The sequence below is a fragment of the Symphodus melops genome (genome assembly GCF_947650265.1).
Source record: "Symphodus melops genome assembly, chromosome: 1".
Taxonomy (NCBI): Eukaryota; Metazoa; Chordata; class Actinopteri; order Labriformes; family Labridae; genus Symphodus; species Symphodus melops.
Genome location: NC_136691.1, coordinates 51,846,416 through 51,873,673, shown reverse-complemented (window position 1 = coordinate 51,873,673; position 27,258 = coordinate 51,846,416). Strand labels below are relative to the sequence as shown.

The 27,258-nt window shown below is 39.0% G+C and overlaps 1 protein-coding gene across 4 annotated transcripts in view; it reads left to right on the top strand.

The window, feature by feature from the left end:
• grid2 (glutamate receptor, ionotropic, delta 2) overlaps window positions 1-27,258 on the top strand; it is a 475,776-nt gene that overhangs the window by 344,076 nt on the left and 104,442 nt on the right. For all 4 annotated transcript variants that reach the window (XR_013781008.1, XM_079365815.1, XM_079365816.1 and 1 more), the window contains exons 9-10: window positions 16,589-16,690; window positions 24,210-24,407. Coding sequence is in view for 3 of the 4 variants with exons in the window: in XM_079365815.1 (XP_079221941.1) it covers window positions 16,589-16,690; window positions 24,210-24,407 (300 nt within the window). In the remaining variant the exon portion in view is untranslated. The remainder of the gene's footprint in view (window positions 1-16,588; window positions 16,691-24,209; window positions 24,408-27,258) is intronic.

Here is a 27,258-nt window from a genome sequence, read left to right as displayed (position 1 = left end):
AAGTTAAATTTTACCTTAGAAAACTTTAGCACTGTATGCCTTCTTCCCAATCGCTGTTTAACACACATCCTTCGCAGCGGGAGATTTTCTGGTCAGACAGGAGTGCAGGGTTCCCAGGAGCCAGGATGTGACGTAAAAAGGACACTGCAGAAGTCACAGGGAAGGGTTTAAACCAGGAAGTAGGACGAAGCATCAGCTTGTGACACTATGATGACATCAGTACCTCCAGTAATTGGACATATTCACAGCACTATAAGAGTTAAGAGTATGAAGTAGCTATATTGCAGGCACTGGTTGCAGGATTTAAAAGTTGTCAATCTTTAACGATCAGAACCTGATACTCTACAGCAGAATCAAAGAATCCCATTTAAAGGGCTGTTTTTATTCCATTAGTCTTGATTCCTTGTCTGATTTAATAAGCAGTGGAGATTTGAAATTATTTAATATTTGTGTTCTGTTCAATCGTCACACTTTAAAAAAATAAATAAATAGATGTTGGGCATTTTTTCCTTTTTTGTAGTGATAGGACAGTAGGCAGAGTTGGACCTGCAATAAAGGCTACAGGTCGGGCTTGAACCCAGGCCTCCTCACATGGGGCACACCAACCAGCTGGCCAACGGCGCCCCGTAGTATACTATTTATAGGCTTTCTCCAATCCTAAAAAAAAAGTGAAATTCAGCAGATGAAGACATTAAGTCTTTTTTTTTTTTTTTTTAAATTGTCCTGTAGCCTCTCTTATAAAACAGAAATCCATCCAATCTCTAGGTTTACCAGTGAGCTGTAAAAAAAAGTTTTACTGGTGTAGATGATCTATTTTTTGTGAAGATCCTGGACACATCACCTGTGGTGAGCTGAATAAAAGCCTGTTCATGTTGTGGATTTGTCGCGTAAATGTGTTAAATGTTATCATGTAAAAAAAAGTAAAATCTAAGTTGTCCATGTCGTCTCTCTGATGTCTTTAAACCACAATTCTACCACATATCTGAACTCCATTTTAACATGATATCTGTGAGCATGTATTATTCATAACCACACACATATGTACATGTATTATTTATAACCCAGTGGTATTTAAGGACTTTATCTTATTCCTGCTGCCTTAAACTTCACTTAACAGTCTCTATGGATTTACCTCCAACATGTCCGTATGCATTTTGTATGTGTGTGTGTGTGTGTGTGTGTGTGTGTGTGTGTGTGTGTGTGTGTGTGTGTGTGTCTTTGAGGTGAGGGCAAAATATGTGATTGTTCGCGTACAGTTTCTGCTGTGTGCAATGTCTGTATGCTCCTTCAGCTGAGTATGTTTGAAGTCTTCCTGAACAGATATTACTGGAAGTGAAAGAACGCTCAATAAGTCAAAAGCATACATATTATATACAAATCGCTGCACTAGTGTAAGGTAGCAATTTATGCATCTCTGAGAGTGATAGCAAAGAGACGTGAGAGTCCCAAACATATGATTTACTCCCACCGCCAAAGAAAAATGAAAGGTAAAAAAAGTTTTGTTGGAAGAAAAGTAAGGAATCTTTTTCGTGTTTACACTTTGGAGGAACTTTTTAGTTAACCCCAAAACTTTTTTTATTCCCAGCTGGATCCTCAACCTTACACTGCAGTATTGTGTCGCTGTCCTTACACTGATAACACTCCTCTAATTTGCAAAGTCACCCTTTACCGTCTGTCTGCTCTGCAGTTTTTAGTTTGTTTCTCCCCCTTCTTTTCTCACCTCAACCAAGAGGACAAACAGAAAAGAGTAGGCTACAAACACATTATGAAAACACAATTTAATTATCGTGTCAAATAATGAACTACATTTAATCGTTTTTTTTTTCATAACTTCATTTAGCTAAAAACAAACAGGTTTATTCTCAGTTTATTCTCAGTTCCAGCCATATCTCAAACACATGTTATTGATTACAAAGAGATGTACAGGAACTCCAATGAGGCAACATTAATAAAACACCGCCTGTCTTTTGATTCAAATAAAGCATACAGACAACAATTAAAAGACAATGCTGGTTAATTAGTTAGTTGTCGTGCTGTGATTGAAAGATTTCTATTCAATAGCATGTTAAAGTGGAAAATGTCAAGTGTGTATACATGCATCAACCTTTCCAAACACACACACACACACACACACACACACACACACACACACACACACACACACACTCACACACTAAGTTACACACAAAAAATTCTCCAACAATTCAACAAGGTAATAAAACAGCTTGCAGCTCATCTGGGAAATCAGAACAGGGCTTGTTGTTGTCGCTTTTGTAATGATCAGCTCATATAGACTACTGTCTGTGTGTGATTGTGTGTGAGAGACAGAATGAAATTGAAAATGTATGAGTGATCCGACAGAACATAATCTACAGTTTATTACTTCAGATCCCAAACAGCTCATCTACTGTCAATACAGCCGACTCTCACTCTGTTGTTTGACTTCCTGTCCTGGGCTTTTCTTTTCTTTATTTTTGCCTCTTTCTTTTATAACTGTTTTTTTTTTCTCTCTATGATGCTCAAATATGCTCACCAATGCTGTACATAACTTAAATATTACTGTGCTGTTCAAGCAGGGCCCTATTCAAGCCGTTAATCTTGTTATGTTAATCGAGGTTTAACAGTAACATTCATAACTCAGTTTCGGGATCATAGTTCTGTACAAGTTCTGTTCAACATAACAAAATGCCAGGTCACTTCCCTAGTACTGCCGAGGTGCCCTTGAGCAAGGCCCTGAACCCTGAACAACCCTGTAGCACTCCCTGTGCAGCAGTTTATAGCCATCTCTCCATGCATTTCCACTGTTTGTACATGTGTGTCATTTGGGCCGATGTGTGTGAGAAGTCTTTCAATAACCAGAATTTACCCTCCGGGATTAATGCAGTATGTACAATTTAAAAATAAAGGTAATAATAACGTGACTGATCAGATTAATTATACTTTGGAAGCTCATCCAATAATAACTGCAGAATGAAGCCATTATTCTACATTAAGGCTCTATGAGAGCAAGTTTCATCCATTACTAGTTAAATGTGACCTTGTAGCTTCTTCAGTTAAAACTCTCAGCAGATCACCGGGTTTTATCTGAATATGAAACTGCTGACGGACGGAGAAATTACACCAAAAATTGTTTTTAAACCTGTGTAACTCTTAGGAGTGGATCTTATGAACCAAAGGACATGCTGGTCAGACTACCGTAAATTCCGTACTATTGAGCGCACCTGGATATAAGCCGCACCGGCTAAAAATAAGTAAATAAATGTATTTGTACATATATAAGCCGCACTTGATTATAAGCCGCAGGTGTCCACGCTATAACAAGAGCTATTTACACAGACGTAGGCTACCGGTAACATCCGCAAATACTGTAGCGTCCGTCCGGACGTTAAAGGACGACGAGAGCGTTCAAATAATAACTTAATAACCCGATCACTGTCGGCCGTGACCACGCCGTTTACAGCAGAGAGCAACACATAACTTGCCGTAACAATCCAACTCTCTCCCCCAGCGTTCTCTCATACAGCCACTCAACACGTTCTCGCTGGTGCATTCACTGACTCTCCACATAATCGGAATTATGAACACATTATCAACTACTGACTTTACAACATGAACCGTTACAATACGAAGCCTAGCCGACGGTGTCTGTAACACGGCTGATGAAAAAGATGACCGTAGTATATTTCACAAGAAAAAGTCCATCCATTCACTGCCTCAGAATGACTTCATTACTCACTTCCTCAGTCTCTGTTGTCGCTGTCAGTGTCATCTTAACGTGCAGCAGCTCTGTTAGCTTCTTTGACAGCCAGGTCGATCGCCTTTAACTTGAAAGCTACATCATATGTATTTCTCCGTGTGTTTTCCATCATGAGGGTGCGTGCATGAAGCGCAAAATGACTGACATTAAGATCCGACGTGACGAAGTCAAATGTTTTTGCGGCAGAAGCTCATTGTCCCCCATAAAAAATCCATGCATTAGCCGCACCGGAGTAGAAGCCGCAGTGCTCGAAGTGTGAGAAAAAAGTAGCGGCTTATAGTCCGGAATTTACGGTATATCATTCTGTCATCATAGGTTGTATTATCTACAGCCCAGATAAAAATGTTATTCTTCAGCCGTCATTCATACAGTGACATAACATGCGTCTTTTATTCCAATCTTCTCTGAGTCCTTGACTGTCTTTATGCTCTTTCAGTTCGAGACAGACATTGTCTGCTTCCGATGCAAAAAGAATGACGCCAGTCTCCTGTAACTTTGTGAAAATGCGCAGGTAGTCAGACATACACATTTGTATGACAGTCGTGTCACAAACGAACGGCATGTGAGAGGTGGCAAGGATTTCTTCCACACAAATCACCTTATAAATCTCTGTATTTTCCCCTTTCTGGATTTGTTCCGCCTTTAAATGTGAAGGTGTGTTTTTGTTTTTCTTGAATTTCCCCTGTGTGTTTAATAGAAGAAATGTCTTTTCTATTTTGCCTCGTTTCCTTCCACATTATTAGTTTACATATTACAGAGATTATTAGCAATTCACCGGCAAGATCTCCCCTGTTGTTGTAATTGTTTTTCCTGAAAACCAATTCTATAAGAGAATTATACAGTACTGTTGGGCAGAGCTCTGCCTAAGTGACTATTGCAAATATAATTGCTTTTCAGGTAGCGTTTATTTTTTTCAAAGTCAAATGATTATAATTGGTTGCATGTTTACTATATTTTATAATTTCCTTACACAAACAAATTAGAACAAAAACAAATAAAAGAGATGAGTCAAAAGGGCAAGAATTAAGAACATTGAGTTGCTATGACTTGTACAGGAAAGCAGAATACAATAGCTTGGAAGGGTACTACTTTTCTCAGAGGAAGCAGGGTGGATGAGCACACAGACTATAAAGTGGAGCTTAGGCAGCCGGTGGTGCAGAGCTTTGATATTAATGCAGCCTGGACTGCTTGCTGCAACAAGCTGTCCCCTCTCAGTTCGATGATGGAGACAGAGAGAGAGACAGAGCCCAGACACGGAGGGGGAGAGAGAGGCAGAAAGGATCTCAGAGCTGTAAAGAATTGGAGGAGAGACTGAAGGAAGGGAAGAGAGGGGAGCGGACAGACGGAAGGCTTGGTGTGCAAGCTGTTTGGAGACTGCACTAACACACATGTTACTCATCAGCAGGGGAGAAAAAGAGAGATTGGGAGACAGCAGAAGTGAAACTGCTCAGCAGCTTGTCTGTGCTCGTGCCTGGCTACTGTCTCTTTGCTGCAATGGCAGACATATGAGTGTTTGGCAGAGACGACAGAAGGAGTGTTACAGAGCAACAGAGGCTGGAAGCAGCACACCAGCGTTTGGCAGATGAAACAAGGTTTTTTTTACCCCACCTCAGCGTGGGGTGAAAAATTTTTTTTTTATTTGTTAGTAAAGAGTAAGCAGACAAGAAGATAAGAGCATTCTACACAAGCCGTTCAATATTGCACTGCATTAGGTAGCCTGAAATCAAATCTCCCCCTCCACTGGTGGAGCTGATGACGTGGGGCGAGAGGAAATTTGGCGACTAATGCAGCAATTGCCCAAGTCCAATTTCATGGGGAGATGCTTTTTTTTGTCTACCAGCGGTAATTCCAGTCAGTTGAACGACAGACTTTGAAAACATTTACACATTTTTTGAGTTCCTTTTACTTGGTACAACTTTCAGTGTATATTGATTTTGTCGCAGCTGCTAATCTTTGTCAGCTCTATACACTGTTCTCGGCTCAATTGCTTGAAAATGTCACCAGCTATCGATTGTGTTTTGAACTGCTACGAGTCATGTATGTAACATTCAGACAAAAAAGCCACAGTTTGCTTCACAGTTTGCTTTGATGTGTTTGCGTACGGGGAGGGGAAGTGAGAGATGCAGGGAGCCTCGAAACAATCCTCAGTGAATGTGAGATGCCATTTGGGCTCGAGGATAGTTTTTGATTGTGATCCCAGATATGTGTGGAATGTTTTGGGAGACTTAAGTGGAGTGAAAGGTCTCCTCTGGCTCGCACAGCTCAACGGTCATATTACTTTGGAGTGCGTGAGGTTACACATCCATCCAGGGGCGTGTCCAGAGAGATGGGCTACCCTTAAAATCTGATTGGCCTCCCCAGGATTCATCCCAAAAATCCTTAACTGTGACTTGCTATTTGCTTTGCCAGAGATGGGACAATTCTGGCTTTATATATATATATATATATATATATATATATAATTTTTTTTTTTTAACTGCTTTAATTTTTTTTGTATTTTCATCCATCCATTTTCTACCACTTTTTTGTATTTTAAATTAAAAATAAATACTTTGGATATCTTTAGTAATTGATAAAACAGGTGTGTAGGTGTAAGTGTTGCTCACTATCTTGAGTTCATCATTTTTGGTTGTAAGTTCGACAGTGTGCATGGGGTTGCATGCATTTTTATTGTACTTTAAATTGTGAATTTGAACAAACATGTGACATAAATGAATTAAGCCAAAAAGGTAAAGTTTTCATTATCTTGCATTATAATGTAGATATTATTGCTGACGTAAGAAAGAGTGGAAATAATTTCTATTTATTTTCCGTGTGTTTGCAAATCACAGTTCAGGCCACCTCTGCAGAGGTGCGCCTCAGTCAGTCCCCCGAGTCAAAAAAGTCTGGTCACGCTCCTGCTTCCGTCGATGTGTGTTTGTGCATGATGGTGGAGATGGGAAGGAGGCGGAAGAGTATCGCATCGCATGTACTGTATTTTCTAGTTCATAGTTATGTAGGTTTCTTGTCCAGTCACTGTGGTCTAGCATCATTTTTTTCAACCAAAACTGACCGTTTCATTGACTTACATTTAGTAACACAGAAGGTCGTTTTCTTTCCCCACAAAATGAAGGTGAACAAAGTATCTCACTTTTTTAAACCTTCTAAATGTCTTCAAGAACAAAAAACAAGAAGATGTGCATCCAAGACAGCAAATGACTGCAGGACAAACATTCAATACAACTGTACATCAAGCTGTGATGAAAAAGCATAATGCCCTGCTGTTTACCAAATCACACATCACTTCTGCACAATGAACACATCTGCTGCTGATGAGAGCGTTATGAATAAATCAACACTTTTTTTTATAACGTTGTTTTTAATAAGTGTCTGTTTGTTCTTACAGACGCAGCACTTCCCCCTGAGATCCACATAAAAAAACATTAAAGCTTCATTTTATCAATGCTACATGTTTTGTGTTTCACTTTATTGCCATAACATTAGTGGTGACAATTCTAATAATTGTGAAAAAGGAAAAGAAATGATGTGAGAAAAAAACACTTGAATACCCAAATGTATCTTCTAATGGCTTTGCAGACGTTCTTATCCATCCGTTTCCAGCTTTGGGAGAGTTTTTTTTATTTTTTCCAGAACTTTACTAACATTGCCTGTAAGGGTGTAATTGTATTTTGAATTGGTGTTCTTTATCTTTGAGTTAAATTATCAAATCTTCAGTGAATAGTAGTGATTAAAGTATTTCCAGTCTGAAAACAAACAATCCTTGTTAAGCTAGCTGAGCTGAGTGCAGCAGTGACACACAGAGGCGCTGAAGTTTTAAAATGTAGGCCTACATGAGTTGTCATTGATTGAGTTGAGTTGAGTATGGATGCGAAGCAAAACATTAATGCACAGTCAAAGAATGTGTTTCTACAGTCACTAGTGAGCACTTATTACATCTCACCATGTCAGTGTTGTTTAGAAAAACACTTTACATCTAATTGTAAGTTTGAATGGTGTTTTTTTTTGCAGTTCTGTAAATATCTTTATTGGAGTAATGGGTTAATGCACTAAAGGGAACGTGTGTCTGATTTGGGAGTTAATTGAGCATATGTTGATAAAGAGAAAACAAATTAACATGACTTTGTAATGCTATGCATTAAAGGGCACAGTGAGTCAGTAGAGAAAAGCAAAAGAAAAGAAAAGAGAGATGCCAAAGATGAAGAGAAGGAAATAATTCTGGGCTGCTTGCTAATGATATTGTTTTGAAGCCCAAATCTTCATGGCTACAGTCACAGAACAGTGGGTCATTCTTTAATATGCATACACACACACACACACACTCACATACACATTTATTTCATATTGTCAGGGGGGAAATGAGCCCTTATCTGGAGCTGTGGAGATAAGTAGAGGCAGTAGGCCACAGGCTGCCATTTTAGCTTCTGACTCTCACACACTCACACGCACACACACACACGCTTACACACGCACAAAAGCTGCTTCACAGTCGTCATTTACATGAGAGACCTAACAATATAAATACAGTGGAAATACTGATATTAAGATGGTGTAGCGTAGCTACTTTTGCTTTAATATTGCAGTTTGTTTCTTTTGATTTCATCTTACTGTCAACTCTCTGTCTCCCTATTTCAGCCCTTTTTCATGTTTTTCATAAACCACTGTTATCTTGAAAAAAAAAACTATCAGATATTATGTCAGAGAGAATTAAAGGATTTGTAACATCTAGTGGTTGAAAACTATTTTAGTCATATCCAGAGGTCTTCGGCATTTTAATGTCTTACCTGTGTGCATGTGTGTTGGTTTGAGTAAGAGAACTCACTTCACTTCTTACTTGGTTACAAACTGGGCCTCTCTCTCTCTCTCTCTCTCTCTCTCTCTCTCTCTCTCTCTCTCTCTCTCTATCTGATTGATAGCCTCCCTGATTATTGTAGAGGTTGACAGTGTTGATTAATATGTTTTTACTCATTTCATTGACCTGTGTCGAAACACTGTGGGAAATGTAGCACCAACTGCCTGCATCACAGGCCATTGCAGAAAGTCCAAAGTGTGATTTTCTTTCATATCGCTCCTCTTTTCATTGTCACACAGTGCAGTGCAAAGTTTTTTGTGTTCCATCGGATTACAGCAGGAATAAAAGGCATTAGAGCTAAAGATTTAAGGAACTCTGGTTCTAAAGGGTAAAATGGCTGCAGAAAACATTTTTTGTTTTCCAGAGGCTCCCTGTCTTCTGCAGGAACTACAAACAAATACATTGGGTTGCTTGGTCAGGATCTGTGAATCTCATCTGTCTCCATTTAAATTGACTTTAAATCCAAGGGTTCAGTACCTCACACCTAATTAGCATGCTTTAGCAGGCTTGCTAGCTTTCACATACTCATTGTAGGCTATATAAGACTGTTCCTTTTTTCCTCATGGGCTTTGCCACAAATAAGCAACACTGTCTAACGGACAAATCAACTTAACAACTGAACAGGCTGAGAAGGAAGCATACACTTCTCCACAAAACCATTTCAATTTGCATCTGTCTTGCTTTATCATCCTCACCCTCCCTGCTCCCACTTCAAAAGTCTGCACTCATCACTTGTTTCGCTCTCACAAAACTTGCAGATTTAGAGTGGCATCCTTAAGGGCAGGAGCTATAAATCGTTTGACTGGAGCTGGAGCCCAACGGGGGCTTGGACTTTTGCAGGGATGAGATTAAGCCTGTGTATACATGCACAATGTACACTTTATAAATCCACTGATTAAACCCACTTTAACCCTGTAAGGCCCCATGTTTAAATTTTATATCACTTTAGGCTATCCTAAAGAAGCCAGTAAATGTTGTTTTTATTTTTTTTAATCCAGATTTACACAGTCAATGGGTCTTGTATGTGAGAAATGTAATTTAGAAAATGTGTCACTTTCATTTTTTTTAAATTATGTAAAACAGCCCAAATTAGTTTTAACATTAGTCCTGGCTCTGAAAGGGTCCCCCTTTATCTTCCCCTGACGTCTTTACGCTCATGTTACTTGATTTTTCTGTCAGAGAAAAAAAGATTTAGCAGCGCTCAGCTGAGAGGGTTGATGTGCTTCAATGATAAAACTTCCTGAACTGTTTGGCAGTTTGACAAAAAAAAAGTGTGTTATGTATTCAGGATTTTAAGTCTAGATGATTACATCAGAACTTCCCATGTGGGATCTCAGCAGCCAATGGGAACATTATAAGATGACGGACACTGAAAGTGTTTCCAAGAATCGGTTTAAACATTCTAACCCTCGAGGCTTACTTGCTAGCTTACTACTTTTGACAGATAGTAAAACTGACAGTTAAAATATCAGTACCAGTTCTACTGAAAATAATCTGTGCTTCCCACATCTCCACACACATTTTCCCATCCAGACATATTTATACTCCTTTTATTTGTGAGTCATAACATCCTGTAAGATGAAACTGAGATCTGTGAGGAGACGATTAAGAGAGAGAGCAACATCTGTAAAGTTCCTCCTCATGTGTGTGATGCAATCTGATTTCAAATTCTGTTAAGATTAATGACTCCTTGGCCCAGCTTTAGAATTCACATCACGCGAGTTGCTTGCTTGTTACTGAAGGACAGACGAAGAATGACACAAACACGTTTAATTTGTGTCTGCTGCACACATGTTCCTGCAGGTGTGGCATGTCTTGTGTTCATGTACTGAAAATGTGAGAATGAACAGTACGCCAGTGTGAGTTATGAAATACAATGCAATGCAATCAGCCAGACCCATGAGAAGCTGATAAATGATGATAAACAATTGCTGCAGAAAAAATTGGGTAACAAACTGTCATTTGCTGCAACGTGTAATTTGTTTTTAATACTTACGTTGTATTTCCTTTCAAGTCTTTCAGAGTAAAATCTTTCTAGGTGTACGTATTTGTACGTATACGTAATGTATTTGTTCTTCCTATTGGTAGAGCTTACCTATACCAGTGTTTTCACAGTGCGTGCAAATTCTTGCTGAGTGTATGCTATGCAAAGTAATTTTTTGCTTTTGCTAATGTTGATTTCTTACTCTCACACATCACTTAAAGGTCACACATTACACTCCTTTTCTACCAGTTTAAATAAGTCTCAGAGCTCCCACAAATCTTGTCTGTTAAGATGTCTCGTTCTAAATCCACTCTGATCCTATATTGTAACATGCCCACAAGCCCCTCGATGTCAGCCCTGCTCAGAACAGACTGTTCTGTGTCTGCTGCTTTAAATGTAAATGAGCCGTGTCTGACCACGCCCTTCTATGGACGGGCTTGGGCAGACTCAGAGGGCAGAAAAAATACCTATAGCTGAGCGTCTCCCATCTGTGGGAAAGGTTACTGCCCTTTTCAATGCTGTAAAGGGAAAATCTCCAAATGGCCTGTTTGAGCTCACATGATATGAAAGTGCAGCATAAAAAACAGAGGGGAGGAATTGTACCATAATTGGGGGTTTTGTAGACAGATTAGAGGTAGAGTGTATGTTGCACAATATGGAATGTTGAATGTTGAATGGAGGCTGTTTATTTATGTATTATTTATTTTACTGCTGACTGCAAGACAAACTGCCCTCCTGCAGGGATAATAAAGACAACCTTGAATCTTGAACCCTCAAAGAGGCTGCAGTTCTGTTAATTCACCTTTATTGTGTCTTTCATCATCTCTCCTCACCATGTGTGAGAGTCTTTTTCGTCTGGTATGTGATACCCATCTCTACCCCCCCCCCCCCTCTCTTTCTCTCTCTCTCTCTCTCTCTCTCTCTCTCTCTCTGTCCCTCCCTCCCTCTCCCGCTTGGTGTTGTTTGTTATCTCTTACCTTCTCATATGTTTTTTTCTGTCTTTTGTTTGTTTGTCCTTTGTGTCATCTTTTTTTTTACAGCCACCCCATTTCCAATAATTGCCAGTTTACGACTGTTGGCAAACATGCCAAATATAAGACTTAGAAAAGCGGGAAGTGTTACAGGCAGCTTATGTAAGTAAAGAGAGGAGTGTACACACACACACACACACACACACACACTATGATCAAGGGCTGTTATTGACTTTGGGGATGTCTTGAGGAGACTACAGCAGTAGTGTTTGTGTGATGAAAAATGAAGGTTTGTTGGCCCGACTTAAGAGACTACAAATGCCTTTGTTTTCTGCATGGTAAAAGAGGTGATTCTGATTTTGTTTCATATGTGTGTGTTTATGTGTGTGCGTGTGTGCATTGGGAGAGGAGTCAGACTTTGATTTTAGCTCCACATCTCCCCCTCCAGGCTGAAACAAGGTGGACATTTAATATAATCGACTTGGCAGTGTATGTGAGGGTTATATTAGTGCAGACAGAGGAGAAGCATATCGGGGAGTTTTACTATTTGAATCTATAGCAATGTTGTAATGATAATCAGATACCAATAAGCAGGGTACATTGCAGAATCATCGTCCCTGCACACCCTCAGAGGTGTTTCACAGATCTCTGGATTACTTAACCTCTGCCCACATGAAAGGTGGGTGAATCTGTCCTGGGAATTATGCAAGGTCAATGGAGTCTGTGCAGTTTAAAGGATGCCAGAGTAAGAAACCTATGTCCCTCCCCCGTAGGTGCAACAAATCTGAAAGTAGAGACAGAGCGATGTCAATCAAACAGTTGGTACATGCCCACTCAGTCCTGAGAGGACGCTTTAATCTGGTACAATAAGTGAAAACGTGTGGGTGGGTGGACTATGGCTGTGCAGGGAAATGGAATGGAAACTATAGCTTTCTCTGAACATACCTTTTTAAAGACCCTGTACATCCACACAGGTGTTTTCAGGTATGCTTCATTAGGCTCGGCTTCATTAACTAGCTATAGGCAAGTTAACCCGTTCAGGTCTAAGGCATTTGTCCTCCTTTTTTAATGCCTGGTCTGTTTCTGTAAAAATCACCAGGGTAATGCACAAGCATGGTGTTAAATGGTCTTAAATCTTTTTTTTTTTTTTTTTTCAGGACAACCTGGGGAATCAGTAGACCCACACTCTAAGGATTTCAGATGAAGTCCTACATAGTTATTACGTCATAAAAACAAAATCAAAAAGAAGACATTTGGCCTCCTAAATGGGAGCTCCTGTGTCCTGGTGATCAGGGGGGAGTGAAATAAAAACTTTAGATATTACAGATCATAAACAAAAAGCCAATTATTTGAGAACATCCCCAGACGGTTTTTTGTCTAAAATGTTTATTTTGCCATTACTGTAATACATTTGTGTGTGTAGTGATTCTTTTCACAGTCCATGAGACCAGCAGTGAGTGTGTAATGTCACTCTGGAAGGTCAGGGAGTGTGTAAAAAGTATATTTTCAATGCAAAAGACAGTCTACACAATATTCAGAGCTGTTTTGTCCAATGAGCATAGGTCTATAAGATGAATCCTTTCAAACTATCTTTTGTATTTCTGGCCTTGGAGCAAGCTGGGATGTTTGTTTGTGGTTGAACTGGTTTCTTATTTGTTCTTACTTGTAAACAGATACAGTGACTGAATGGTCAACAGACCAAAACAAGTCTTATATTTGTTTTATTAGAGATACAGGTTGAGATTGTAAGATATTATTTTTTTAAGGTTCAGGTATGGGTGAATCTTGGTGATGCAACCTGAAGTTCATGAAGCCCAGATGTGGTAAGGGAGGTGGCGATATGGGCCTTTGCACATCGGTTGCAAGCCACCATTGAATTAAAAAAATAAGAAGAAGACAAAAAAGATAGATAGATAGATAGAGAGATAGATACTTTATTGATCCCGAGGAAAATTCAAGAAATTCAAACAATGTTTTTGTGAGGATTGGATCAAGGTAGATTTTAAATCCACTTAACTGCTCAATGGGACAGCAAATAACCACGGCTTAAAACCACAGAGCTGAAATACGAAGTGAAAGTCAGACAATTTCATTTTCAAAGCTGATAATGTTAACACAACCTCGTTATCTCTTATACGACGGCGTCAACCCCAGAGGGTTGAAGTCAGGCAGACCAAAAATGGGAAGAAACTAACTAATCAAATTCAGTGTACCAATGAGAATGTTTAAAGTTGTTCAACACAACAGAGAGCGGGGGAAAGGCAAATTAATGATCCCTTCTGATTGCCAAGTAAATTTGCATCTATTTAGCCTTTAACAAGTTTAAAATTAAACACCAAATTTAATGTGAAGAAGAAGAAGAAGAAGAAGAGAGAGGAGAGAAAAAGGCTTTATTAAAATCTGAAGGGAATTTTCTTACACAAAACAACTCCACAGAAATACACACACATGCACAAACAACACATACATTAATGTAGATCTGTCAGACTGAGAGTGCTGCACAACAAAGAGCGCCTTGGCTGTTGGAGGTGTGGTCCTTTCTTTGAGGGCACCTCAGCAGTTACGCAGAGCTTGATCTATCACGTTTCCTGGAATGAGTCCCAACTGTCAGTTTCCGTTCCTGAACTTGAACCGGTGGCCACCTCCAGTTCTTGACCCAAGTCCAGACAAACTGAGCTACTGCAGCCATATGCATGCAATGCATGTCTCCCTATATATCACATTCCTATGGCAACCATATAGGAATAGGATGAGGAGCTCAAATGTTGCAGTCGTACTTTTATTTTTCTGAAGTATTTATTTTATTTTTTGCTGAGTATAACAGACATGAAAACAAAATGTGATTTTCCCACCTTGGCCGTGACGTCTAAGGTACATGGTCGCCGTAGGAATACTGTCTATTGCAAGTAGATCAACTTCATCTGGCATCTTAGTGTTTAACAGCAGCTGATCACAGGTTTCAGAAACTGCTCCTGACTCTCTTACAAAAAGTAAATCAATCAGAGAACTGAAAAACTGCTGCTTTCTATTCCCTCAACAAAACTTCAAACATGATTTGAAATGTTGACTAAATGGCATGGCGTGAAAAAAGACTTATACTAAGCGTATTGGTCCCAAAAGGGAATTGATCAGAAATGGCAGAGAAGTGCACAATCAACAGTAACTTGAGGCTTTAGAAAAATGGATTATCCCATATTTCCCTCTGCAGCATGCCCTCTGCTTCTCTGCTGGGTTTGTGTTTTCCTTCTCAGCGCAAATCGTGTCTCTCTATTTTGTGTGTATCGTAATGTGCATGCCTTGATGTGTGTTTTCCTTCAGATAGCAAACAGCTATATCATGTCTTTTTTTTTTTTCTCACAGCTTCGCTCTCTGTAAGATCTTTGAAGCTAGAAAACAATATATTATTGAAAGCAAAGGGCAGGATATAGAAGAGGATAATGCATAGAGTCACAACTTAAATGAGATCTCATTGGAAAAGCTGAAATTGTGATGCAACTGGATAGACATAGATGTGTGGGTTAGATTTATAAAGCACTGCATCGAGGACAAGCCTATCATTTACACTGATCCAACGCATAGTGCACCAGGGATAGACCTCAGGGCGTGAGAAAAAATGAATTGGCATACATGTGCAACAGTTTGAAATATCTAAAGATGAAAGAAAGCAGAAATAGTAAGTTAGTAGATGCAATGCATTTTATAGCATCATCTTCAAACTCAACTTAAACTGTGCAAACTAAACTCACACCTTCTCAAGGTCAAAACAAAAGGTAAAATACTTTGCATGAATACTGGAAGTGACAACAGGTTGCAGAGAGACAATAACACCATCATCAGTCATCACCATTCAAATGAAAACCATTTCATCAACCACAACATTAGTATAAATGTAGCAAGGCATTGGCTGAAATAATATAGACATTGTCATCTTGTTGGACCTCGCCTTCTCTTATCAAAACCTTTGTCCACTGGGGTTCAGCTCTTATACGATGTAAATACGATGACACTCGAGGCTGTGAAGCTGCGGTAGTTTACACCTGTGATTTGACCTGGCCTCTTTTGTACACACAATATTGACAACGACTTCTTGCATCTCTTTTCTTTTCTAAATGTTATGCAGTCTGCAAACACTCCCCAGAAGAAGAATGACAGATCAGATTTTTAAAAATATGTCTTCATTTAAGGATACGCCAACTTGACCTTTTTTGGACTGTGGTAAAAACACATTGTGGGTTAACTTTAAGTCACATAGCAGCTGTTAAACGCTCTTCTCTTATTTTAACTGAACACTTTTACACCTTTGTGTTTGCTTTGAAACACGACACATAATTCATCCTTTTTTCAGACTTTCAGACATAAGTTTGCAATGTCACAGATTGTGTGATGGGAAAAGTAAATGTGATAGAATTGTTGAGTAAAATAATCTGAAAAACAAAGTTGATTAAAAATATGCGAGAGGTGGCCTATTGTATGAGTTTAGGAAACACACATCTGTACATATGAGTGCTTTGTGGCGTTGTTTGTAAAGTAGTTTGATAAAATAGATGGTCTCCAGAGTTAAAATAATCACAATGGTAATGTTAGCCAGTAAATGGAATATTCCAGTTTGTGTTAGCATCAAGCAAAAAAACTAAGATATAGGCAAGGCAAGGAAAGTTTATTTTTATCGCACATTTCAACAAGACATCAAAAGCATCATGACAAAAGAATACATCCCGATCCATCTGTAAGTTCTGCCCATCCTGGAGAACACAGCACCAGCTGCCATCATATTCACATCTTTTTCATCTATTCCTTCACAGTGGGGCACCTCCAGTTCTTCCGCTTTTGCAGGATGAATCTTGCCACTGTATTGAATCTGACTTTTACTTTTTATTTGTTATATTAGATATATTTGGCACCATTGTCCCTTCACTAAGGAGCCACAGTCGGGAATATGTTGTAGGAGCAGGATGACACCAGGCCATCTTCCCAATACGCCTGCACTTCTAACCGTTATGTCTGTCTGCTTCTGTGTTCTTTTGCAGCTGGCTACGTGGGACCCAGTTCATGGCTTGAACGGCACGCTGACAGACAGGAAATTGGAAAATAACATGAGAGGTGTGGTGCTGCGAGTTGTCACAGTTCTGGTGAGTATGGCTGACCTGTGATTCATTCCGTTTGCATGTCTTCATGCTGATGTTCTACCGTCCTGTCAGTAGTTCGAGTAGCTTTGCATAAAAACAAACCACCTGTTTTAGCGAAGTTTGAAATTTGCCCTGCTGCTCACTCAGAAGAACACAGACTGTTATGACTAGTGCTGACATGTCAGACTGCAGCAGCATTTTGCTCAATTTGTCCTTTTGTTGACTTTTTCTGCCCATCATTCAGTTGTCTCTGCAAACACATGTAGAGGGACAAATTGAGAGCTTGTGTGACGGGAAAAAAAAACACATTCGTACATGCTGGGCAGAATGAGGTGAAGTCAGAGAAGGTTAAACACAAATGGAATTTTACACTTGGAATTTACTTATGGACAAAATGATTCCCTAGCTTCCATTTTGACATTTGACGACTAGCTGACGGAGACCATAGTAGGAGTGTTGATGATAGTACATGGCTACATAGCTTTGTCTGTCTTGCCTGCAGCATCGATTTAACTTCATCCCATGAGTGCTTTAAAGATTCCCTGCTGTAAATTCTTCATATCCCGTTTTTGAAGTGAGCTGAGGAGAAGAAAGAGATAATGCCAGACATCTTTGTGCCTATCCTCTCTTTTTCTATCTTCCCAAGTCTTTGATTTTCATCATCCTTAAAGGGAGAAAGATGGAGTATGTTTTTGATCACCATCCCCCCTCCCCCCTCGGTTAGGCTCCTATAGGTGTTCACAATGTGTGTTCTTTTCTCTTTAGCCCTCATGTTCGGTTTTTCTGCTTTGTCTAATGCTTCACGAGTGCCTTAAGACAGAAATAGATAGAAATGGTGTGAAATGTCCAGGGTGCTGCCTGGATGTTCTTTTTTCTTTTTATGTGAGAATAGTTGAAGTGAATATCATCATCATGTGTGTGTGTGTGTGTGTGCGTGTGTGCGTGCGTGCGTGTGTGTGTGTGTGTGCGTGTGTGCATGCGTGCGTGTGTGTGTGTGTGTGTGTGTGTGTGTGATGTGAAGGTTTCTGAAGGGACCTTTGGTACAGATTGTTCTGTCTTGCCCCGGGCTTCCTCCTCTGCTTTGATACAACTGTCTTCTGTCTATAATGGTCTCATACTCTTCCATGCAGAAAGGCTTTTCGCATGTAACAGAGTTGTGCAAGTGTCTATGTGCACAAAACACACACGCATACACACACACACACACACACACACACAGACAAACATTAACCTGTTAAAGGATGTGGTCAATCTTTTGTACCACCTCACTGTTGAATAGATATTGATTAGTTAAATGGCAATGAGATCATAGCGCTATTAGGGGCAGAGTCTCTCAGTCAATGCTATGGATTAGATGGTTGTGTATTGATTATTAAATGGATGTTACAAAGGAATGGTTACATCACTATAATTACGTGTTTATGGCCCATACAGGACTCTGAAGTGTCTGCTTTGGACACAAATGTGACTGAAATTGATATTTTGCAACCAACCTCAAATTAGAAACTTTGAAACATTTGCATTAGCACGATGTATTCCAGGCCGGAGCTTGATTTTCTTTAGATGTTCGACCCTGAAGGTACAAAATCAGACATCCCATAAATTACCACTCACTGACTTGCATATGTTCCCAATTTAGTTTGATTCATCACAGCAGCCGAGTTTTCATCTTTTGCTGATTTTTTCCCCCCCACCGTGCTCCTTCATTTTCCACATTTGCCCGGTTCTACTCCACATTTATAAGTAGCAAGCTGTGAATATATCTGCTACAGCCTAAATATGCAGCCAACGGCCGAAGATGTCCCTTTTTAACATGAGTTTGCATTTAAGAGGAGAAAGAGTGAAAACACTGTTTTCCCTGAATGAAGTGAGAGTTTCACTCAAAAAGTGAAATAAAGACAATTGAACTTAAATTCTAAATGTTTTAGGGATTTATAACATTTATGTTAAAACAAACAAACAAAGTGTTTGGTAAGTTGTTCAGAAATTAATTGTATGACTATACTATACATAACAGAACTATAATGTGCATATACTTCAGAGCTGTAAAGTAACATTGACACTCTTAGACACAGACTTTAATTTAAAAGTATCATCTGTAGGAACAGTTAGTATGTTTGCGTTCACTTTTAATTAAGAAAAGTTCAGATCTGGAGAGAAGAAATTGATTTTCTGTTTCATAAGTTTACTAAAACTATTCTTGTCTCATTGCTCATCTTGTAACTCTATTTTAATTAAAAGTGACCTCGTAGAAAGAGCTGCAGTATGTGATGCTTGAAGTTCTTCCTTCTTGTAAAAATAATAAATAATAAAAACAAAAACCTTATTAAGATAGCAGCAGTCAAGAAATGACAGAACAAGAGAATCGTCGACATACAGACATTGCAGTTAAAGGGATACTTCACCCATTTACATGAAGCTGTGCAATATGACGCTTTTTGCATCACATGAAGAAAACTTTCAAGCAAAGAAAAACATATTTTTCTCGTCTCAGGGCAAAATGAGTTGGATTCACGACCATTCAACACTACTACCATGTTTCTAATGATACACAGCTTCATGCAAATGGGTGAAGTTTCCCTTTAATGAATAACATTGTAATGTAACAATACCTTGCTATTTAAAATCCAGACACATGTGGGACAATTGATTGATACGACACAAAATAACCAGGGGGACTCCTTTCTAGTCAACTTTTAAGATGAAATTGGCATTAAAAGTGCATCTTATACACCAGACTTATATACAGACAGATTGATGCATAGTCCTAACACCTGCAGTAAGCTATGAATGTAAGGCTAACAACACTCTGTACACAGCAGAGATGTTACCTATAGTGTGCTCCGTCTGGGACTTCTTCAACTTTTGAAAGAAGGGTGAAAAAACTTCGGTGACTGACTTTAAAAAAACAAAAAAAAAAAAAACGTCAAAGACATTGGGGAGGATGTAACAGTTGTTAAAATCCAGCTTTATCAAACAAAGATTGTGAGAAAATACATTTTTTGAAACAATTTAAAAAATCTAATCTTTTGCAGAGACTGGCACCGCTTTTCAAAAATACTTTTTACACCAATTTCACAGACAAATGCTTGCTACTGCAAATCACCGTATGATTCTGTCTTTCCAAGCATTCCCTCAGAGGCCCCTTCAAAGGTCATTACATAGTCTTTGTGGAAAATTGCCGTTCTCTGGCCCAATCATGTCTGGGAAAAACACCCCAGCAGTGCTGAGACCGCATGTGGAGCTTCCAGTCAAGTGGAGACGGGTGATGAACTTGTATGAAAGGAATTAGCGTGAGAGGAAAGAGAGGAAGAGTAGGGATGAAGGAAGAGTAACATCAGGGAATGGAAAATAGTAGGCTTCATGGATGGATGGATGTTGAAAGAAGATGCATTGTAGACATATGTTTAGAGAAAACTAGAGAGTTTGCCGTACGTGGAAAGATGCCAAATGGTGTCTGTCACAGCTGGCGAGTGCTGGGGGAAATGGAAGGGAGTGTAAAGTAACACCAGGGAGAGGAAAGAGACAGGAGAGAGACAGATTAGCATCACACAGCCAGACTACATCTCACAAGGTAATTTTTTTTTGTTCCAGGATTTTAGTCTAGAAACCATCGACTTTGTATTGATTGAGCCTGGCAGCTCAAACACAGACCAACCAGTGAGCTATTGTAAGCGTTTAGAAGATTACAAGACTTGATGCCTACCAACATTAAGACCTGAATATCTCTTTAAACCAGATTTGATTGATAAAGGGTTTTTATGGTGGAACATGGATGGATGGATGTTTTTTTTTTGTTGTTTTTTTTTGTTTGGCATTTGAAATAACTAGATAGATGTTAAATGGTTATGATTGATCACTTTCAATATCTGTTGTTTTGACAACATTGTGTAGAAGAAGCTAAAACAATGTCTGTTTGACAGAGACAACTGCAGCTGCACCTCCAGATATGACAACAGCTGGTAGCTTGGAAAGATCTTAATTCAATTAACAGAACAATGAAAGTCTGTAACAATGAAATGTCAACAACAGTTCTTGCTTGAGAGTAAAACATGGAAGATGGAAAGTAAAGGCTGTCGCTCACTGAGTCCATTCCTCTGAAATTGACGAACAATTAAAAGAAAAATACAAACCCATATTATGTCAATACTTTTTATGCACTGACTCCATCACTTTCCTCCATTATGAAAGTTCTTCTGTTCGACCAAGTTTGATTTTCTGTGTTTTTTTGTATCCATTGCTACAAGGCATTTTTTTTTTCATACTGACATTTTTTTCAATAACCGGAAAAAAGCACAGGATTCTGCATACAAGGCGTCTGTGCATTACAGTTTTTCAGAGATTACGGTTCTAAAAAACACATCTAAAAATGTTTTTAAAAAAACTCTTTGTACAGCTTTAAGTCTGTGAAACTATTTTGTTCTTAAGGAACAGTCACTTAAGGTACCACATTTTTTATAAAACAAAAGCATCTCTGTTATTTTAATGGTCGGTTGTATTGAAATATTGGGTAATTTCTTTATGTTGATTACCCAACATCCATTAATCTCACACAGAAAGTGTGAGATTAATGTTTGCAACTTTTCAGAACCAAAAGCAAAAGTTTTCATTAACAGTGAGAGAGTGAGGGAGCCCCCGACTTAATTGCACAAATGTGTGAGGAATTTCATTGGCAGCATTCAGTCAACACATTTGTGTTCAGGAATGACACAATACCAGAATATATATTCAGATACATAACCACAAAAAAAATCCATCGATACCTGTTTCAGTTTGACAAAAAAACGTTCTATAGACCCAATGCTGCATTGCATCTTGATTTTATTCACCAAAACATGCAGGCAAACTCCAACACACAGACTCAATCACACACAAAAAAGGAAAGAGGAAAAAAAAGAGGAATCGACAAAAAAAAAAAAAAAAATTTAAAAGTTTGTTCATTTTGTTTGAAAATACTTTTATGTGTGGACTTCATTGTGCAGGAGTTGACTTCCTCATGACCACGGAAAAGGAAAGAAAAGCAAGGAAAAGAGCAGCCACTGTGACGAACAATATCTTTTAGTCTCAAATAAAGAAAATGCAAATAACGTATCCGTGTACATTTTGCCTCATAAAAATAATTCTACACAGCTGCTCAGTGCGCCTGTGACTTAGCTCAATGGGAATCAGTTTGGGACAGTGAAACAATATGCCATTGAGTCGTTCTATCATGTTTCTACATGCAAAATACATCTGACACTGTACATTTCTACAGCGGGTTACAACATAATGAGATAAAGTAATGGAACTTTCTTAGACTCCCACCTCCACACACGCACATGCAGCTTCAAAGAGAAGCATGTGCACCTTCCAAGCTCTCCATTGATTTACTGCTACTTTTGGTTGTGTGTTAAATTGTTAGCTTACAAGCCTGTGTGGGTGGACTTGCGTGCCTGCATCTAAACGCATGTACACACTTTAAGCACATTGTGTGTGTGTGTGAGTGTGTTTTACTGTATACCTCTGAGCCTGTTTACTATGAATCAATTGGGAAGAAATTCATGCACTATGAGCTAAAATGCAAACAAGAAAACGGAAATGAGAAAACAGAACAAGAAGTTCAAAGCAGATGTTCTTCTTCCTCTCCTTTTATTTATTTAGGTATAAAAATGCCTTCCTAGTTTGTCCGTTTTCTTGTAAGATTTGTGAAAGTCACTGTTATAATTGTTCATGAAGAAGTGCTTGAATTTATTGAAACATCTCTGATTCTTCAAATATTGCGGGTTTATTCTTTGCACCCTGATGTGAATGCCTGTCAAACTATTAAATCATTGATTTATCTAAACTCCCTGCTGTGATTGCTGATAATGATTAAATCATTTTAAAGTCATTTTAGCCACTAGTGCATGATTAACCTCCAAAATGAGCTGAGAAATATAAAGAGCTGTGTGATCGTCTCCCTGTACAAAAAGGGTCAGCCATGGTTCTCAGCAATGTTAGTTTATAAATGTTTAAAGTGCCCACATATAGGAGAGCAATCAGCAGCACTTTGGAAGGCGACTTAGTATGTACAGCTGTGTGTGTTAGCGAGTGTTCCTGTCATGATTGATGGATGCCTGTGACAAGAGAGGGACTTGGCATGCATGTCCACTCACTGCCTAATAGCTTATTGAATAGCAGAAGCTAGCAAGGATTAGAAACCGCCAAGTTAATGCCAAGCATAGCCTGCGTGTGTGTGTGTGTGTGTGTGTGTGTGTGTGTGTGTGCTTAATGTGCAGCCTGTATCCAGTCAATAGCACCCTGGCCCTCATAAATCTGTAAGACATACTGGCCTAAAACATTTCACTCATCAATCGGGATTTATTAAGAGAGAGAAAAGAGAGACTGAGGCACTGGGGCAATGGAATAGACAAGAGCTTAAAAAAATTCATAAAATATGCCATCCAAGCACAATAAATAAAAGTAGACATCAATTTTGCTTTTCCCTACTAAGGCTGGTTTCCTTCCTGCTCACCTTGTTAAAAATGCCTGGCTTCTCCTTGTGCTGTGTTGACTTAATTGCCTGAAATGTCAGCATGGCTGGATGTCATTTAACCTCAACAGGAAGATGCCCTTTAGATGCTGATATCGATAAACAAGCAGTTCAGCGGCCCCCAAGTGCATTTCAAAATGAACCGATAAAAAAACAAATATGCTGAGTTGCATGGTGCAATCATTGATTTTCATAATCTTAATTCACTTGACATTTTTAAACAGGTTACTTTAAATAATTAATTGAATATGGTTCCATCTGTTAATGGAAAGAAAGCTGAATAAGGACATTTGGCGTAAATCGAAGCTGGTAGCGCAGGAGTGCAAACAAAATGCTGTTCCACAAGTGTCCACTTGAGGCTGGCTTTGAAAGACAAACTATCTCCACCAGAACCCAATGTTCAAATGCAGCAGAATTGAATGCTTACAATCTGGTTAAAAAAGAAGGTTAAGAGTTGCTTATTTTACTACTCTGCCCGTTTCTACATTGGCCAAGAGTTAAGAGTTAGGATATTTGAGAGCGTTTTGCCACTATAACACGACTTCACTTTTAGTACCTGCTGCTGTAAAAGGGACACAGATTGCATCTTAGCTAGTGGTGGTGACAAGTGGTGACATTGTTACATTTTAGAAGGCTGATTAATGTTGAGACATGTTATTAGAATGAGAGCAATAATTGGGTCTGATTTAAGACATGAAGATTTTGAAATATGTCATTAGTGAAGAGATTTGTATTGAATTTTTTCATAACTGGCTTTTTGGAGTCTTTTGTTTGGTGGTTTTAAACTTTTTAAGAAATAACAAAAAGTGTCTGTGAGACTGGAACATTACCTCTTCTCACTGTATGAGTAATGTGTTCTCTTACAGACTTTCCCCCCAGCCTTTGGGGTTGGCCGTTTGTGGTGGTATAATGGCCACTTGAGTAATTGGGTGATTTAATGCTTGAATGACTGGTGTATTGATTGACTGCGTGACTGACTTACTGACACACTGATTGATCTCTGCCTTCCAGGAGGAGCCATTTGTAATGGTGTCAGAGAACGTTCTGGGCAAACCGAAGAAGTATCAGGGGTACTCCATCGACGTCCTGGATGCTCTATCCAACTACTTGGGTTTTAAATATGAGATCTACGTCGCTCCAGACCACAAATACGGCAGCCTGCAGCCTGATGGCCAGTGGAATGGACTGATGGGAGAATTGGTCTTCAAGGTGAGCAGAAAATGATGTGAAAAACTCACAGGAGAATATAAAAGAGATAAATGTGGCTCTGCAGAGAAATGAGAAAACTTGTGTTGCCTATTTATGCATATTCACTTTAGAAATACAGTGGCATCGCTTAAGGCATCACTTTATACTAAGCAGGACTAAAGACTCCTTAAGGTTATGTCTGTACAGTTATGAGTCATTTCACCACATTCCTCATAACAGTCTCCGTAGAAATCAAGTCTCTTCAATAGCAAATGTTTAAATCAGGCTACCACTGGAGTGAGTTTCTCTTCTTTAAATCTGAGTTTTAAACTCAGACAGTCATTCACCATGAACCGCAGTATGTAGTCTGAAGTGGACTGGAGTGGGGCTGACTTCAAAGATCAGGGTTGGATTTTTTTTTCATATTAGTGAAAACACAGCAGCCGTCTAATCATTTGACGAGCTTCAAGTTTCTTCAAGTGTTTGATGCATAACTACCAGCAGACACTTGAACTTTCTCCGAGACAAGTCAAAAGTGGCAGCGACGTCTCTTGAGAGAGTGAGAAGCTGTGAACGTGGATATCAGAAAGATAAAGAGGACTTGAGTTTGAGGGTAATAAATTGAAGCAGGTGGATGATAGAAAAAAAAAATCTTTAACTGTAACATAGGGCGCTTAAGGTAACGTCAGCCAGGGGAGTTAGTGATTATTCTGGGCCTTTAACATTGCCATCTTTATCGGCCCTCCTTAAATTCAAACAGTCCCACTTCCCCCTCTAACACCCTAGTCTGATGTAATCATTATATTTGTAGTCCTTTTTCACTAACGTTTCGACTGTAAATACAGATTACAACTAGTGCTATCACTCTCCAACATGTCAAGTGGTGATGCATGTACATGCACAGTAACTGTACAGTCGAGGGACCATCTCGTCTTCTCCACAAGTGTTTGATCTGATTGAACATCAACACAATTCATGTATTTGTTTATGTCTTTCTATCTCTACAGATTAAAATTAAGATTTAAGAAAGATATTGGCCAATATATGAGTATTCCCATCTCGGTCAGGCCTTACACCTTTCCAAAATAGTTTCCAAAAGTTAATTGCGGAAAGACATAGTTGTCTATTTTATGATAAAAACTTAGATGTTGAATTCATATTGCACAATCAATCAAACAATGACATCAACATGACAACTTGGAAGAGCACTTGCAGGATTTTGTGCACATCCCTTTCTTTACCTTTTCTTTCAAAACAAAGAGCTTATTTTATCTGGATACTCAAACAAACAAGAGGCTCATTGTTTTAATGAGTCAATCTCTGTTCCTCTGGGGCCTTGGTTCCTTAAAACATTCATTAAGTGTTGGCTTGTGGCAGCCTGCGAGCAATAAGCCTTGGGCTCACCCTCCTTTAGTCATGCAATTCTATCGTCCCCAAAATTATTTATAGATAGCTAAATGGGTTACAGCAAGGCCAATGCAGTAATAATAGCAAAGGAGCATTTTATCCATTTGAAATCATAAATAAAAGAAGCAACTTTAGTGAAATATTAAGGTGATTGAGATAAAGTTTTAATAAGCTTTTAGTTATCTATGATGACTATTAGAACTACCTGCTATTAAATTTCTCTTCGGAGAGTTACAACAAGCTAAAACAAAGTCGCATCCTGAAAGTTTTAAATACATGGCCAAGCACGCTTCACCCCTAAAGTCCAGTTCATTTGGTCAGTGAGAGCGCTCTCTTCCGTCCTCAGGCACGGTACACTTTCTTCGCTTTGGCACTTCAGAGAGGTGTTCTCGGGCACGGTACACTTCATGCATGAGCACAGGCATGCTAGCCTTCATTATGGAGAAATCCAGAGTTTTAAGGCGTTATATGATTAAAATCACTTAAAATAAGTCACAAAGTAGCAGCCATGTTCTCCCTGTTGTTCTCCGATGTGTGGACTTGGACTCTGCTCTTTAATTAGCATTATTTCACTGTATCTCTTTGTGTATTCCGTCATTTATGTGCACACATCCCTTTATGTCCTCCTGGAATTCCACAAAGCTGCAGCACATTTACTTCCTCCATAGGTCAAGGATGGTTTTGTTAGTAGCAGTGTTTTTAAAAAAAAAAAAATTATTCAAAGGTTTTCAATGCCTGTATTTCATTATTTATTTTCGAGCATTTCTCTCAAATACGAGGATCACCTTCCCTTGACCTTGTGTACTTGTGCCTTGAGACTTTGTATTCACCTTAAAGCAACAGCTTATAAAATGAGAGAACTGCTTTGAGCGCGATGCATGTTAATGAGTACACAGGCAAGCACAGGCTGGTAATAAAGTAAACATACAAATAATTTGATTTTCTCCATCAGTCAGCACAAAGTTTTATCTCTCCAAAAACCCAATTATACCGAATAATTATTACCCAGAGTGCTCTCTGCAAGTTTCCATGTTGACTGACCAGCACACTCGGCATGGCAATTCATCTTTACTCACATGCGCAATCATTTGCATGCATATCGGTGTGTTGTCTCAGCCAACAGGCATCCTGCAGAGATTCTCCTCATATTCTTCTTATGCAGTGTTAGAGACAATTTCTGCACATTTAAGCATTTTGTTTCCTCATTCATCTGTGAAATTAACAGATTCTTTTGCAGACAGTGGATTAAAATTGTGTTTGTTTCGTGTGTTTGTGTTCATGGGGATATGGATGTGGCCTGTTATTGGTTAGTGTGTGTGTCTGCGCGTGCGTGCGTGTGTGTGTGTGTGTGTGTATGTGTGTAGTGCCTGTAAGGCTTTGTGTTCATCAGTTGTGTCAGTAGTTTGCAGCAACAAAGCAAATCTCATTACGGTATAAGTTCATACTATGTGTGCAGTCTCTCACA